This window comes from Acipenser ruthenus, chromosome 2, assembly GCF_902713425.1.
Source record: "Acipenser ruthenus chromosome 2, fAciRut3.2 maternal haplotype, whole genome shotgun sequence".
NCBI lineage: Eukaryota > Metazoa > Chordata > Actinopteri > Acipenseriformes > Acipenseridae > Acipenser > Acipenser ruthenus.
The window spans coordinates 13,542,390-13,560,159 of record NC_081190.1 but is presented as its reverse complement, the minus strand read 5'-3'; the positions used below and the strand labels follow the sequence as shown (position 1 = coordinate 13,560,159).

Here is a 17,770-nt window from a genome sequence, read left to right as displayed (position 1 = left end):
TCAGGAGGGACTGGGCATCTTGTTAAAATTGAAGAATGGATGGAGCAAAATACAGGGAAATACTACAAGAGAACCTGCTTCAGTCCGCTAAAAAACTGAAGCTTGGGAGGAAATTCACCTTTCAGCAGGACAATGATCCCAAGCACAAGGCCAAAGCAACATTGGAGTGGCTCAAGAACAAAAAGGTGAATGTCTACAGTGGCCCAGTCGAAGTCCTGCTCTCAATCCCATTGAGAATCTGTGGCACTATTTGAAAATTGCGGTCCACAAGAGTCGTTCAACCAACCTGAACAACCTGGAGCAAATCTGCCAAGAAGAATGGGCCAAAATCACTCCAACACTGTGTGCAAAGCTGGTACATACTTACCCCAAAAGACTTAAAGCTGTTATTGCAGCGAAAGGTGGCTCTACCAAATATTAATGTGTGGGGGTTGAATACTTATGCAAGCAAGATATTTCAGTTTTTTATTTTTCTTAAAAATATTTCCCAACATAAAACCAATGTCACCTTACAATAATTGATTTTGAGTTTCAGTGTTTTAAAATAAAATATCAAACAGAACAAAATTTCAATGTACCATTTGTAATTCAGTAATATGAGAGAATTGGTCAGGGGTCTGAATACTTTTGCAAGGCACTGTATATATATATATATATATATATATATATATATATATATATATATATATATATATATATATATATATATATATATATACTGCGATCTCTACCGTCTACCGGCCCTGGTTAATGTTGAACCCTGTATGTTAACAAGGCCTTATGATAAGAGCCTGCTAAGTTTGACTCCTTCCAGCAGGTGCTTTCATAGACTGCACACATCTATCCATTGTGTTCTACTGAGTATACAGATCTTTTTGAAAGGAGCATATACAATATTATTATAATTATTGACAAAGAGTATATCATATTATTTCAATCAATACAGGTTAGTTTAAATCATCCAATCCATGTCTAATAACTCAGCACGTTCCCAACAGGATTCGAACTCTGCGCCAGGCTCAGCTCGGACTGGTTCTGTGAACACCACGACATGCCTGTGCACATCTGCTAAAAATATTTTCTAAAACACATTACAGTCATTACAATATTTGTTGCAGTTTCACAAATGTTCAGTTTTTGTCCCAAAGATCAGCCTGCTTCCAGTAGCTGTGACAGTCTTGGGTCAGTTTCTGCTCACAGGTGTGGGTGACAGTCTTTAAAACCCTGACACCTGCAAAAACTTCAATCTTGTCAGCTGGGCTCCCATTTCTACATTCCCATTCCCATGATTAGTGGGAAGACTTCGAATAAATTAAACTGTTTCTATCAGAGTCAGACATCTTGCACTTGTACAAGGGAAGGGTTTTAGGGTCACGGTGTAACACCTTACAATATTTAGAGGTGTGTCACAGACACACCTCTAAATATTTAGAGGTGTGTCACGGACACACCTCTAAATATTTAGAGGTGTGTCACGGACAATATTTAGAGGTGTGTCACGGACAGACAAGCTCATTTACATTTTACAGGATTCCATGTGAAACTGGGCGTGAATTTTTCCGTTTTTTTTTGTCATTTACACGAGTAAATGAGATTTACCCTATCCCTCTCTGGCCGTTTTTTTCGGCCACAAACCTGATTTACACGAGTAATTCTCCCAAACGTGCACGCGCATCGCCATTTCATGTGTATATTGCCCCGCATGGAAACCCCATGAATGATAACCAAGTCTTAATCAGTAGCTTGACAAATTATATTACTCAGATACTTGTATTGCAGTGCTTTGTGTAAAACTGATGTGCAGGTTTTGTCCCAATAAAATAAATAGAATGGCATGTTATTACTTCATGTAGCATTTTGTTTCCTGCTGGATACAAAGCCCTCAAAGTGTGTCAGATCTCTGGTTCATTGTTATTGAAACTGACATATTTCACTGAATGCCCTTTTGTATTTACCTTCTAAACACATTTTATTTTCGAATGTGTTTGTTTTACTGTTGTAGGTCAGAGCTCTACACAAAGGTTACACACATACAAGAGAGTTGTTTTTTTTATTGTGTAATCTTTTGTTGTCCTGTAAATGTAGGACAACATAATTACAATCATGAAACTTGCTCACAATATACAGGAATGCTAAAACAAAAAGCAAAACATAACTTGGATTTTCCTTTACATTTTTAAATAAATTATTTTAAATATATGAACTAGAAAAATATATCATTGCTGATGCAGTTATTCAAACTTTCAGTGGATTATGTAATAATAAAAGGCACTAATTCCTAAGTTGATTGAAAGTTACATTGTCATTAAAACATTTGTAATCTTCTAGTCTTTATATGGGGGATATATAACCTCATATGAGGATGCCATTATCCCCATATAAAGCAATGGATAACAATTTAAAACATTTTCAATGAAACATATATATATATACAGGGATGCTCAAAAAACAAAACATAATTTTAATGACCCTTTTTTTTATTTTAGTCATCACCAATGGTTTTTTTACCCTGGTTTTCTCCCAAATTTGGAATGCCCAATTATTATTTTTATCCCAGTTCACTGCTGCAACCCCCCGGCGACTCGGGAAACAGAGACTGAAACGCACATCCTCCGAAACGTGTTCCTGCCAATCCGTCATTTTTCACACTGCGGATCCACAGCGAAGCCACCAGACCTATAGTGCCGGAGGACAACACAGATCTGAATGGCTCCACTGCAGACCCGCAGGCACCCTACCAACCACCGGGGGCGCTGGTGCACGGTGAACCGTGGATTGCCCTGCCGACCTAAGCCCTCCCTACCCGGGCGACGCTGGGCCAATTGGCTGCCGCCCCCCAGGAACCCCTGGTCACAGTCGGGAATGACATAGCCTGGATTTGAACCTGCGATCTCCAGGCTATAGGGCGCATCCTGCACCACGCAGAGCACCTTTACTGGATGCGCCACTCGGGAGCCCCTTCACATTTTTAAATATGTTTAAAAAAATATATAAACTAGAAAAAACTAAAATGGCTTCTGTAGTTATTCCGAATTTCAGTGGATTACATAATAATAAAAGGCACTAGTTCTTAAGTTGACTGAAAGTTACATTGTCATTAAAACATTTTTTATATTATTTCTGACCAGTAAACATTTATAGCTTGCGTATACTAATTCCTTCAATTGGTAAATCCAATCCATTCGAGCTGTACCTGTTTATCTCTGCCAGTTATAAAGTGCTCAGGAACTCATTCACCTGCAAGGAGACAATAATAATAATAATAATAATAATAATAATAATAATAATAATAATAATAATAATACATCTATATTGACTCTGAAATGCATAATCATAGAGTCCCCTTCCAAATCAACAATATCACTTCCTGTAGCTACCCATCCCAAGATAACATGCCTCTGTGTTCTGGATTAAAACAGAAAGTAATAGGCTTGTAACGATAACAATAATAATCAAATTATTTATCGATTGGGACCCCACGATAACAAATCGATAATATTTTAATGAAATCGAATAGTCCATGAAATTAAAAATGTGTCTTGTATATATTAACTTGCTGTCAAGAACGTAATCTGTGTTGTTGCTTCTAAAAGTTACTGAGAATATGCGTCTGTGAACAAATACAAGATGATGATGCAGAGATCAAGAGTAAACCTTTTCGTTATGAAACAATGCACTATCCGCAACCTTTTTCGTTTTTGATTGTTGTCTGTCAAAATGCCGCATGTGATCCAATGAAACATTGCAAGTTGTACAAAATAGTTTGCCACCAGTAGAATGCAAAATTATTGCACACGAGCCGATTCATTTTGGACACTCGCAAAATGTTCATTAGCTTAACAATATCAGTTGAGATGTCCTAGGATACTAAACCCGACCCGGATGCCCATATCTACCAATAAGTGAGGCGAGCCCAGAGTGGTTATTGGCTGCTGTTAAGTGTCAATCAATAAATCCTTTCCAGTTTTTGAAATTGAAACAAACTTATAATCACATCAGGAACCTGGACCGATACACATAACTTAATTGGATTTAAGTACAGGGGAAACATACACAAAATAGACAGTTTTCACGGTGAAGAATGAATTCCACGGTCCGTGTCATGTTTTTCATGGCCGTGAAATAGGTAGAGCCTTAGTAATGTATTGTGTACGTGTAAGCGAATCCACGTGGGTGAAACGCTTCTCTGAGCACCCCAGTATGTGACACGTTTTTGGTTGCGTCGTGGTATGTAGATTGATTAGGCCTATACATGTATGAAAGAGATATTCTACATATATTGGTTGCAATGTGGGCAATAAGTCAGTTAATAATAAATCCACATACATGTATGAAAGGGATATTATACATATTCAAGTATGGAGACGCAAAATAAAATGATCAGCTGGAGTTGTCACTGTTGAAAGTTCAGCTGCAGGAAAAGGTAGGCTACCTCTAATGTACTGTTTGGAAAAATGACGATATAGTTATATAGACTGAAGATAATGCAAATCTAAGTGGCTATGCAAAGTCATGTAAAGTTTTGATTAAAATAGGACAGCAAAAAGTGAAATGCATCTCTGCAGCCGCGGCACACTGGAAGGGACTGCTGCTTTCACTAGCAGAAGCTGGGCCACATAATTCATAAATTGTAACCAATAGCAAATTTAATGAGCGAATTATTTCATTGTGAATAGGCCATAATGTTAATGCAGTTTTCAAACCTTGTTTTTTTTTTATCTCCTCTGGACAATGGGGTTGATTTTTTTTTCTTTTTCTTAATTTACCGTTATATTTACATTGAAAATGTGTCAGGCTAGTGACGGCAGGAATATGAAGATTGGAGAGTGCTATATGAAAAAAGAGTTTAACACAATCCATTAAAAATACCTTTTCAATCATATCAGCACATTTGATCTTGTCTCCTTTAAAGTCTTCATTTGCATCCAAAGTCAGTATTGGAATGTCATTCAAGTACTCATATTCCATGCTGTAAAACAGAAACAAGGGTATCTATTTTTGTGTGTCCTCTTTTCCGTTTGTAATGTATATGCCGTTCTGGTCACATTGGTCTGTGAGTTAACATATTTGGTCTTAAATACACGTTGCTGGTTGACCTAAGGGGAAAAGTGGGAACCGATATTACTGATGCTTTGATGTGAACAGTATAGCTGGAAGATGAGTGGCTTTTTGCAGGCCCTGATCACAAAGGAACACGTGGCTGCAGAATAGCCTCTCCAGCAGGGACTGATGTGAAATGAAGGGAGGACAGAGGATGACATCACAACAAAAAGCATTCAGGTCTCTATACTGGCAACATTTAGTACCAAATAAAGTACCAAAAGACAGTACACCCTTGACTTTAAAAGCTGAGATGGCTCCTAAATAAGCTAAAGTAGGAAAGTTATGCTTTCATGGCAGAAAGCACTGTGACATTTTTATTTTATTATTCAAGGAACCACACTTAAAAGGCTTGGTTTATTTCTGCTGATCATCACAATCTGCTTGTCTCTAAATAGAAATAATTTATTATCAGATCTCTATTACCTGATTACTAAAAATCATGCTGAGATTACACAATATATCGTTTAGAACAGGTCTACTACAGACCGATTATATAGTCTTGTGCCCACATGATCAGAAGGTGTTTTATTTCCTTTTCATTTTACATGGCTGTGGATAAAAGAATACTGTGTGGCAGGTTACGAATATGTCTCTAAAAATATACCATAATGGTGAAAACACAGTTTTATACAGTTCTTAAAATACTTATTGATGTATTTTCTCAACATATTGTTTAAAATTAAAGCATTACCCATGTTTATGAAAAAGGGGAATCAGCAGGTGTATATCTTTACTGCATCTACTTCAGTCTTACCGCATTGTTTTATGTTGAAGCCAACTCTCATGTTTGAAATGGAGCTTTTCCAGGTACTCCAGGGGAATGTCTTGTTCTTCCTCTCTGCCTCGTGTGTAAAGTCTCTCCATGCATTTCTATTACCAAATACACATATTACTATTACATTCATACCAAACTATGTTTTGTAAATCTGTGTTTCACTTTTTCCATTCCGTATCTCTGAACAGAACACTTCACTGGTGTGTGAGATGAACAGGCATTCAGACTGGCAGGGAGACTGCACTTTCTACAACACTTTTCTCAAAGATAAAACACAAACTCACAGAAGACACATATATGTTATTTATTTATGTGTTTATTTTTCTTGGGGGGAGTTGCAAATTACACTTTGGATTAAAAGGCAAGGTGAATTTCCCCACAGCATCTTTGACTTTGACAGTGTTTTATGGGTAAAATTGATCCATCAAAGCTATGCCCAGGGGAATGTAGAAATGTTCCCTCTGTAAATGTTTTTCCTTTCGTAAATGTGATGTTATTACACCTTGTGAAACTTCCTTTGTACTCTTGAAAGTGCAGCAAACTGTAATTAAGTGACTGAGAAATAAGTCTAGCTGCTGATAAAGTTAATAATTGACAGTACAGCTTGTTAATAAAATCATTAATAAAACACAAGTGTTCTGTTTCTACCTCCCTATCAGGTCCAGCACTTCAACAGCACCATATACTAGGACATGGAGTATTTAACACGGCTTACAAACCAAACCTGTACATTTTTCTGTCATAAAAAAAATAAACATTTTCCAAATTACAGGAGGCACTGCATCCGTGTGTATATTTGTGAATGATTTATTAATTATTAAAATGTGTGGTTTTGGCAGGGGTGAAAACCTATCTCTGCAGTGTCAAATACTATGTACTTCCCCCTCTAATTGGGCAGGTCACCAAACACACCCCACATTAATAGTACTTTTACAAAGCTATTGTATTAATACATAGTTTTAAGCTTACCTCAGGAGATGCTCTGAGATAAATAATCCCATCTAGTTTAATGTTATTGCCAAACTGACTGTGTAGCCATCCGTGCCAGTCCTCGTATACAGCCCATTCAGTTTCATTCATGGAGTCTGATTCATATAAATTGGAGGCAAATATGTATCTGCAAAAATTAAAGTAAAACAATATTAAATGTATGCAGTTTTGTCTTTGCCCTTGATATGACACGTGCCCTATGTAATCCTTCAGAGCAAAAATATACTCTTGAGTTATCAAAGTGGACATAAAGACACAAGTTACACCGAGTATTATTTATAGTACCTTGTCAGAATAAGAGCCAATTAACTCCTATTACAAACGCAGCACATCAGAAACTTCAAACTGGCGCATCCAGTAAAAGCACTCGTGTAGAGTGCAGGATGCGCCATATAGTCTGGACGTCGCAAGAGTCCAAGCTATTCCTTTGCCAACCGAGGACAGGAGCTCCCAGGGGGCGGCGCACAATTGGCCGAGCGATACCCCCGGGGGAGGGGGTTAGGTTGGCCAGGGTGTCCTCGGCTCAACGTGCACCAGCGACCCCTGTAGTCTGACCAGGCGCCTGTGCGCTTGTTTGTAAGCTGCCCAGGGCTGAGTTGTCCTCTAACGCTGTAGCTCTGGGTGGCTGCATGGTGAGTCTGCAGTGTGTAAAAAAGCGGGCGGCTAATGGCACACGCTTCGGAGGACAGCGCGTGTTTGTCTTTTCCCCCTCCCGAGGGGTTAATTATTCACAGTAAATGAAAGATACTAGTAAGTAACCCTTACTAACATAGTACTACAAATTGTGGGGGACGTTGTGAAACTGTGTAAATGTAATTGCTGGAAAACTACTGCATCCAGATACTAGAAATACATGAAGGGCCTCGTTCATGTACTCAATTTCTGCATTACTGTTTATCTCAGATTCTTTTATTATTGCTGTATATTTGTGTAGAAGAGAATACACAGAAGACAATCACAGAAGACAATACAGAACCTATTCTTGGTACAAGACTAAGGGGGTGGGCTATTACATTATTACTAATGTAATAAATAAATCTGATTACTTGAGGTGGGGCTATGACAGGGGTAGAACCAGTATTCTTTCGATTGAGTTCTGTTAACCTATATTTACGTACCTATCACTGTAAACTGATCTCTCAAAAAACTGGACTGGGTTTTCAGCCTCTTGCAGTTTTCCATTTAGTGACTTGAGTTGAGCGCGCACTCTGCTCATACAGGCGTAGGTCTGGAATGTAAAGGCCCATCGCTCTGGTTTCTCATACATCATCTGGAGAAGATTTCCGCCACTCTTTTGCGATGTTGTCAGTTCCTTACAAAAAAAACAAAACAAAAGATAAAAATACAAAAAAATGGTAATTAATGTAATTAACATTAGCAGCTTGGGGAAAATGCTTTGTAAACATGGCTCTGGGGTACAGAAATAATAAATGTACTGACTTTCTGTACAACAGGATTAACTCTGGGTATTTTTTTTTTTTTAAGCTTGATATTAAAAGTAAATAAATCCATACCTCAAATTCATCATGATCAGATTGAACGTTGCACCACTTTGCTATCGGTTCTGGAACAACTTCCCATTCCTCATTAAGTTTCTCCAGCAATCGCACAAACGTGGACTTGCCAGCAGCTGCCATTTAAACAAACAAGAAAGAGTAACCAAGAGTGTCATCAAAAATTCTACATTTGCAATTTCAAGTTGCAAAGAATACATTACCTGTTAAAATATATGTTTTAATCTGTACTATGTGTGAAACACAAATGAAGGTTTAAACTAAGAAAACAATGGGTTAAACGTGTTAAATTAAATAATGGGTTAAATTCAATAATTACTTTAATCCTAGGTCTCACATACTGTACAGTTTTGAAAGAAGCCCCTACATAAATGGTATCTGGTACCATACTAGGACAAAGAAATCCCTGTTTGTATACCATACTTCAACCGGGGGTACGCGTACCCCTGGGGGTACTTCTAGGGGTCATAGGGGGTAAGCAGGACGACTCAGAAATGCAAAAAGAAAAATGAAAGAAAAAGAAAATAATTATCTTGAATTGATTTTTTTCCCAGTATTATATATTATCTCTAAACCATTGTGCATACATATTACATTTCTGTTTAGCAGCTCAAAGGTTACTATAGTATAGTTTCAAAATGATCATCCACTTGTACGCAAGTGTGATTTCGACTGATATTGGGGTGGGTGAAGCAGGCGTCTGGCAATTCTGGCTAAGTAGAGCTCTGCTCAGAGTGCTCTGTGCTGCTCATGAACTTTCCCGTTTTCAACTCGTTGTATAAATGAATACTAATCAGTGAAGCACAATCTTTCTCCACTGTTTAAAGCATATTGATGTTTATTGTTTCGATATATTTCTTACTTCTAACAGAAAAACTAAGGAAGAAAACAAAAGAGTCTGCAGAAAGTGCAAAGCAACAGAAAGTTATACAGAGTCCCTTTAGATCATTTTTATGTTGGCTTTAATAAAATGTTTATCATTGTTAGTTGTTATAGTTCAATATGTGAGGTTTATGTTTTTGATGTTGCAAACATTTTAAAAGTCACACAATTATGCTGAGATTGGAATAGGTAGGATTTGGGTCCAGAATGTTGGGGGGCAAAACAAATTCACAAAGATGACCTGTTAAACGCTTTCCAATCACTAAAAAGGTGTTATTGTCTATTTGCTATCTACAAAGCCTACTAACAATCTTGTTTGTGCTATTACTTTGAAAAGCAACTGTGAAAGACACAGAATGAATCTTGGTTACAAATCTTCCCGACCTGTGAGGGCATTGTGTAAAGGGAACAGTGTGCCCCGGACTGGATGGTTTGACAGTTCATTCCAGCATCAGTCGGAAGTCGGCCATCTAGGAGGGGGCGGAGCCACAGTACACAAAGTCATCGCCCCAGATGGGAAGCGATGTGGCAATCGCGGATTGGAGGAAAAACGATTGCACTCGCTAACCAAGGGGGCGTGGCTGAAGGTACAAAAGGGGATGTGGCCGAGCGAACTGCTCCTTTGTTATGGTTACGGATGAACCGCTGAAGGACAGTGATATACCGTGAGTGTTTAGTGTTTGTTTGTTTGTCGTACTAATTGTAAACGTTTGTTCTTGTTAGACGGCTAACACTTACCAGGAGCTGTCGCTAAAGGCCAGCACCAACCTGGACAACACTGCACTACTGTTCACAAATATATGTATTTCACCACTCACACTTAAAAAGCACTCACTTTGGACTTGTGACCGTGTCTGTGTTCTGTGTGTGTATTTACTGTAATTATTATTTTGGGCCTGGCCCCATGGGTTTTACTGAGCAGTACACATAGCTGTGTATTGCCAGTTATTATTATTTACAGCTGTCAGGTGACTTTGGATTATAAATAAAACATCATTGCACCGTGAACGTTGTTGTTTGTCATTACTTGAGCACCGCATCACCTCTACACCTGCACACTGCAAACCACTTTGCCACAGCAACTTAAAATCATTTGATACAGTGCTAACTGCATTTTGTGTGACTGATACAATTATTGACAAATGTATTGCTTCTCTTTGGGAACATTCATTTGTGTTCTGAGACGTGTAGTGAAGGCGAATGCCCAGCCTACAGCCTGTATTGTTTTGTTTTTGTGTAACTCTTTATTTTGGCCCTCGTGCCCTTTGTTTGTTCCTTTTTTTGTTTTGTTTATGTTTAAATACAGTGCGCAACCACGCTTTTAAACTGCAGCTTCTGAGTCTCTCATTCCTGACGGTAACAACCCAATTACCTAACCGGGGAATGGCCACACCTGTAATTGTTGGCAGGGATAGATTTAACCCCATCCCTGCCAGCCTTACGTTCCCCCACACCATACTGCCACATGCAGGGCATTCCAAAAATGCAACTATTTTTCTTTAGGCGTAATTCCTGAAGTGGCACGATGACGACTACACCCCAACTTCAACCTGTCTCCTGTAACCAGGGGTACTGTGAGCGCTTACCCATTTCAAGTTTTTCTGGTTACACCATTTTATTAGAGATATATTATTCCAGTTTATTCGAAAGCCAGATGCTCGGCCATTCTGGTGCACTGCAGCACATTTCAGACCAAGACGCAACACTTTAACTGAGGTTTTGATTTTAGGCACAGCAGGAGGGTGAGTCACTGAATCACTGAAACCGTTTGTATCTGCGTTGAGGTAATTAGCAGCTATAAAGTGGCTGTTTTTTTTTTTGTTTGTTTTTTTTTACAATATTCAGGTCCCCCTCATTGTGGATTTCGGGGCTAACGTTTCTTTGCTAAGTTTCGCCACTTGCTCACGATGCCCTGGAGTCAATCGTTACTATGCACTGTCTCCCTTCCTGTCCAATACTTAGACTGCAAACCACCAGCATTTACATTGTTTGCATCAAAGCACGGTGCACATTTATTGAGCTTAGAGTCAAGCACTCTAATTCAGAGTTTGCGAAGCCAGGGACTGAACAATCAACAATGTTGAGCCTGACTGGAAAGTGTGTTTTCTGGTCTTAGTGTGGATCCCAGTGCGGGCTGTGATGCAACCCCTATGCTGCCTTCCAATAGCAGTAAAAGATCAAGTTGCTGACGAAATGGACCGGTTGTTGAAGGAAGATATAATTGAACCAATTGATGCCTCTCCGTGGGTTTCAAACATAGTCATTCCATCTAAAAAGTCAGGGGATATTAGACTGTGTGGACTTTACAGAGGGCTGTAGACCAGAGGCGGAAGGCAAAAGACTTCTATCTAGCAGCGTCCCAGTGGGTCAGAATAAAACGTCCTCGAGCAGCTCAGAAGCTGCAGCCTCAGCTCCCTAGGCCCATACAAATTCTAAAGCAAGTTGGACCGACTACCTACATACTTCAAGATGGTTCTAAATGGAACAGAACTAGGTTAGTTAGCCCCACAACAGGCTCCAGACCGTATGATGGGGAGTCCTGGGATTTTAATGTTAATTAATGTTTACACCATTAGATTTCCTCCCATATTTTCAGTATTGAATATTGATATTACTTCTTAAAAGGAGTACAGTATGTGCAAGTCTAGATCGACACGTTAATGAAGCTATCATTCATTATGTGGCATATGAATCTTTAAAAAAATGATATTACCTTATCGTGTTAGTGATTCATTCTACTTGTTTATGGTCCTTTGTTATTGAAACTATGGTGCAATGATACCGTTGCTAGCATTGATTACAATAACAGTATCAATAGTACCTACATAGAATATCGTAACTAATGTAAATATACGTAGAACAACTTGTAATTCAAATTAGAACACTTTATGTACGTTTTACAAAGTACAGTTTCTTTTACCTCGTTCTCAACATTGATAAAACCACTGAAAATGTTTCCTGCACCCACTGCCACCAAATACTGTGATAGGCCTGCTACTCGCCTTTTTCACTGATCACGGATTTAACAATTTCTGTGAAATGTGTTGTATAATAACTGTAGAGAACAATGATCCATTTAAATGTGACAACACTATTATTTTCTGCTTTATTAAATACTACGTTTAATCGTGAAATATCTATTTTTAGACCATGATGTGCCGTAAAAAAAAAAAAAAGCCCAGCCCATTATCAAAACCTGTTAAGGCAAATCTAATCTGTGAACCAATGTAGTATCAGCACACCTTATTTATATATGCAATGAAACTGAGCTGTCATGTATTGTTCACACAAACAAAAAAACATCTAAATAAAGAGCCTTCTGTTTGTAAGACTACCTAACCTATATTTAATGTATGACTATGCAAATTATTTGAAGCTTATTGCTCTTGCGCGGCAGTAATAACATCAATTACTGTGCCTCAGTTCTTTTATACTTTTAAACAAACTGTCTCTAAAATAATATGAAGAGAAACCATCTTTCTGTTTCAGTCCTTTTTAAAACCCATATATAATCATCCTTCAAAGCTATATATTTAATTTCAACCTATACATTTTTTTTTTCAAAATGGCTTGGGACATTGGACACATCTGTATGGTTTTCCAGAGATTTGAGCTGTCCACAATAATATCTATTAATAAACCCGGCCACTGAATTAGTCCCCACTATCTGCACTGTATATATCGATTCCAATCCAGCATAGCCTACTTAACTATTACAATAAAATCATTCTAATCATAACCCTCACAAACTTTGATCTCACATAACATGACTCTCGATGGAACCGTGTTCTTGGATTTTACAGTACAAAGGGCAAATAAGAAAAACTGTAAGTGCCCTGTTTCAAATGAAAACAACTACAATGTTCGATTCCTGCCGGGGACGACACGTTTCTATGTATTTTTGTAGGTAAACTGTGGTATTTCTCTGCAGTGGTTAGACTGAAGTATAAACGTCCCAAATTAAACGGCATCTCAGCTGCAGGAATCTAATAGTTTACAGTATTCCAGATAGTATGACGCGCCCAGTTTATTCAGATGCATCCCGCCACCTAGCGCTAATTAAGAAAACTGAATTTCGACAAATCGGTGGATTTACTGTTTCAACAGCTGGTTTGGCGTCTCGCTTCGACTGTCACAATTTTATTTTAGAAGCCCAACAGCATGCCTAATTTCGAACACCCACAATTATCACTGCAATTAGTATTGGATTAACCTAAACTTTCACGTGATTACTGTAAAAATGAAGCAGCTATTCATAAAAAGAAGAAAAATACCAATTAAAGAGTTTGTATTTTTAACTGCATTTTGTTTAGTGATACAAGTTCAATGTCCTGCTTTTGTGGGGCAACGTTCACATCGATATAGCCAAGGCAGTACTGTTCCCCTTGGGGCTTTATAGTTTTCTGCATTAACAAAAAAAAGGTTCAAGGCAAATTTAACTTTTTGGCATTTCTATTTTCTTTGCAATTCAGCATTTGTTCTAACTTCTAACATGTAAGGTATATATTGTAATGCTTTTTTGGCGCCACATAACTGTGGCGCCAACCAGGAAATGTACTTAAACAAATATTTTCATAATAATAATATACCGGTAATCACACTAGATTATTTATATTGTATTAAGGGGTGTATTTGAAAATGTGGACTGTATGATATTCTTTATAAAAAATTAGCTATATTCAGGAGGGAAAAAGCAACGTAACAGACACACATATTGACATTATTAATATTGTACCGATTTAAATTTCTTTACTTACCAATATTTCCCTCTATGGCGATTTTTTTGACGCGTTTCTCAGAACGCGCATTATTAAGAGGGCTCGTGCAAACTCTTTTTGGCTGAGTTGTCATCTCGCTGTATTATATAGTTATTGAAATTAAAAATAAAACAGAAATAAATTCCCGCTAAAACGAACTCGGATTAGACGAGTTTATTAATAGTACAGCTTTTCTACAAGGTGCCGGTAAAATGTAGCTTTCGCGTATTGTAAATGGCTTCTTATAATAAAAATGCACTTTCCCGGTTACTGCGCAGTCTTTCTGAGCCCTCCCATGAAAGAGACAAATGTGAAGTGAAGAGAATGAAACTAAGAAGAGAACAATTTGGAGAAAACGAAACTAGTTCGAACCGCTGAGTGTAAAGGATATTGGGAAATGTATTACACGCATCCACATTAGCGCCGCTCTGTACTGTATTAATGCCGTTTGGGGACTACAGATCCTATGATGCATTTCGAGTTGCCTGTTGAAACTGGAAGCGGTCCGTGAACAGTAGACTAGATGCAAGTCGTCAATGTTTCTGATTTGTTCAATATCCTGATATTGAGGACGCCTTGCTTTTGTGATTTAAAAATGCCTGTGATCAGAATGGATGCAGGTTTCAAGTGCAGTTCATTTGCAATGTGTACTTTTTAAAAAATATTTTCAATAAAACGCACATACCAGTACTTAAAAATGTATAATACTTTTCACTGTTCTGTAATTGAAATTTGATTTCAGTGTTACTGTAACTTCAATAGAAACTCACAGTAGTGTGCATTTGGCTTTCGATTCTTCATAATACAAATTATGATCAGACACATTTTTTTCTTTTTTTTTTCTGCTGGTCCGTTACAATTTGTATTAACGAGAACTGACTGTATAGAGATCTACTTTCACAATACTATTTACAACAACTCGGGTTTGAATTTGGCGCTCGCTGTCACGGACTACCGGGGGCTCTGTGCATCCTGACCGTGACTGCGTTGTCAACGACCGCCTACACACAACGATGAATGCTGAAGATTGTTTTTATAGTTATTTCAACATACAAACATTCTTAATGGGGAATGTTCTTTCCTGTTATATTGGGTACGGCGGCAGGATGTCAAATCAAACATATATAAATACATATCAAACTATAATTGACTATTATTCTGTATTGTATTGAATGCATACATAGAATTTGTAATTAGGACAATTAATATTTTACGAGTAACTGAATACTACTTTTTCCATTACAGAACTATCCATTAATTTTCTAGCGTCTAATCCCATTTGTAAAACAAGCATCCTAATTGTAAAACGATTTCTGTGAGTAACATCAAAAATACAAATTTATTATTTTAAATACAATTTCCTAGAATTTAGATATTAGCTGTCCCGCACTCGAAGACATTGTTTACATGAATGGAACTACCAAATATAACGTTACCCCCCGCCCCCCCGCCGCCGCCGCCGCCATTTAAAAGTACACTTGTAAAGAGACACTTCACACATTAAGATCTTATCGGTCTGGTCAAACATAACTTTTATTGTTCATATAAACAGCATTTAGCATCATACCACAACTTTAAATATTTCAAACCCCACCACATACAACAGGTCTGTAAACATTATTTACATCTTTATTTGCACAATGTTTTGTAGAACTCCCTATAATCAAAACAAAGTTAAAACTTTCTCAAAGGGCATTCTTAGAAATGGAATGCAATGCGCCCCCCCTTATTCCATTTGTAAATAGTTTAAAACAGTTGGCACACTTCATTTAAAGTACCGCAGATCATTTTCTCCCCCTTAAGCATATGGAGGTATTATTATTTATTTCTTAGCAGACGCCCTTATCCAGGGCGACTTACAATTGTTACAAGATATCACATTATTTTTTACATACAATTACCCATTTATACAGTTGGGTTTTTACTGGAGCAAACTAGGTAAAGTACCTTACTCAAGGGTACAGCAGCAGTGTCCCCCACTGGGGATTGAACCCACAACCCTCCGGTCAAGAGTCCAGAGCCCTAACCACCACTCCACACTGCTGCCCCTATAAACATTTGCCAAACAAAATTCCCATAGCATTTTTTTTCTCTCTTTTTATGAAAGTTGAAACACACCATTTTCAAAATAACTAAATACAGAAAAGTATTGAGATAATGTGACAGTACATTTAATCATATGCTTCTAATTACCTAGCTTAATAGTATGCAATTAGCAGCAAATCAAATATATTTAACAAAAATTCTCCGATTGAAAGTGAAAATCTTCAAAACAAAAACAAACTAAATTAAAACCAGGATTTCCAAGGGATACCTTTACTGTTAAAATTCAAAGCTACAAACTGCATTATTAAAAATAAATAAATCAATAAAACCTAATCCCCTCACCCCTTTCACCACCACCACCACCACCACCACCACCCTTTGTACAGTGGAAAGTGAAGAAAATTAGTATCCCCTAACCTCAATTACTGTACGGGTTTTAAAAAAAAAAAAAAAAAAAAAAAAAACACATTCACAGCAAAATAATCTTTAATATTAGTGTTAGTGTTCATACCAAAAACCATTAGTTTCTAGAAGTTGCTGTACTAAGTTCTGCAAGATTTCAAATACAAATGCCACTCTAGTGCAATGGAAACGACAATGTACTAATAAATTGCATAGTAAGCTAGAGATTGACTATATTTTACCATAGGACTCTGGCTCAGCTATTGCTCACAGTGAGTCACTATACTTACATGCCCAAGTGCTATATTCAGTTCATACAATGTAGTAGAATCAAAAAGTCTGGCACTTGCTGGGAAAATGCAGGGGCGTCCTGAGGAGGGCTTTATCAAAGCAGCCAAGCTGTCACCTGATACAGAGCACTTGAGTTAAATGCCAAGTGGGGACTGACGTTCCAACCCAAACTGCATTTGACGACCAGAGATTCTCGTCAACACTATGTGAGGTTCCTTGGGTAAGGAGGAGTGCCTGAAAGGAATTTGGAAACGCAATACACCTTCCTGTCTGTTAAGAATGCTGTCTCGTGTAGTTGGCATTGAACTAGAGTAGTGTCACAGTGATGGGCATTTACTATACTTTCCCAGCGTGGGGCACTGCAAGCCATTGCTGTGCAGGTGTACTGAAAACAAAACAAAGTCAAAGGGGGATGAAAAAAAAAAAGAGAGATTTTAAAACCCGGTTGTTCCATGGCAACTTCTCTTCCTGAAGTGTTCAGTAAGTGTTCAGTAGTCTAAAAAAGCCACTAAAATTGAATACCACTCAATGAGCTTTGAAAATTACTTTAGCTGGAATGGTAAATTAGCACATATTTCCCAAGGGAAGTAATTATGTAAAAATTAAAATTACAGACTGCAGAAAATGTTATCTAAAGTTACAATAGCTCTTATTGTATCACATAATGCTCTTCTTACCCTTGGTTTGAAAAATATCCAAACTACTGCCTAGTAAATGGTTATTCTAAGTTTATGTATATGGTCCCTTCATGGAAACTACATAGGACCAGGTTCATAAAACATTTACTAAAGTGTAAAACTTGTAAAAGCTAAAACTGTACGGTAATGTTACAGAACTAGCATGAAACAACTACGCTGTATGCACTTAAGTCAGTTGTTTATAGATTTATAACATTAGCAAATGCTTTCTGCGTCTTTCCCATGGTGTTTATAATAGAATTCTCCAATTGGTATATTATGTTCTAATATACAAGTTTTGTCAGACTATATTTGATATGAACTGTCGATCCA

At 37.7% G+C, this 17,770-nt stretch overlaps 1 protein-coding gene across 1 annotated transcript; it reads right to left on the bottom strand.

Moving 5' to 3' along the window:
• Positions 1-2,031: 2,031 nt before the first annotated feature.
• On the bottom strand, positions 2,032-14,364 carry LOC131697922 (deoxycytidine kinase 1-like). Its single transcript, XM_058989857.1, has 7 exons — positions 14,022-14,364; positions 8,383-8,498; positions 7,987-8,180; positions 6,848-6,995; positions 5,858-5,973; positions 4,870-4,969; positions 2,032-3,237 (listed from the first exon to the last, which is right to left on the bottom strand). The coding sequence occupies exons 1-7, from the start codon at positions 14,113-14,115 to the stop codon at positions 3,211-3,213; spliced, it is 795 nt and encodes a 264-aa protein (XP_058845840.1). The 5' UTR covers positions 14,116-14,364; the 3' UTR covers positions 2,032-3,210.
• Positions 14,365-17,770: the final 3,406 nt, after the last annotated feature.

Excerpts from the sequence above, each read along its gene's own strand:
- LOC131697922 (XM_058989857.1), bottom strand. The coding sequence starts at position 14,115 with ATGACAACTCAGCCAAAAAGAGTTTGCACGAGCCCTCTTAATAATGCG. Across the intron at positions 5,974-6,847 it reads ATCTCAGAGCATCTCCTGAG|AAATGCATGGAGAGACTTTA; the intron begins GTAAGCTTAAAA and ends ATTTGGTAATAG. Across the intron at positions 3,238-4,869 it reads GTGCTGATATGATTGAAAAG|GTGAATGAGTTCCTGAGCAC; the intron begins GTATTTTTAATG and ends GTCTCCTTGCAG.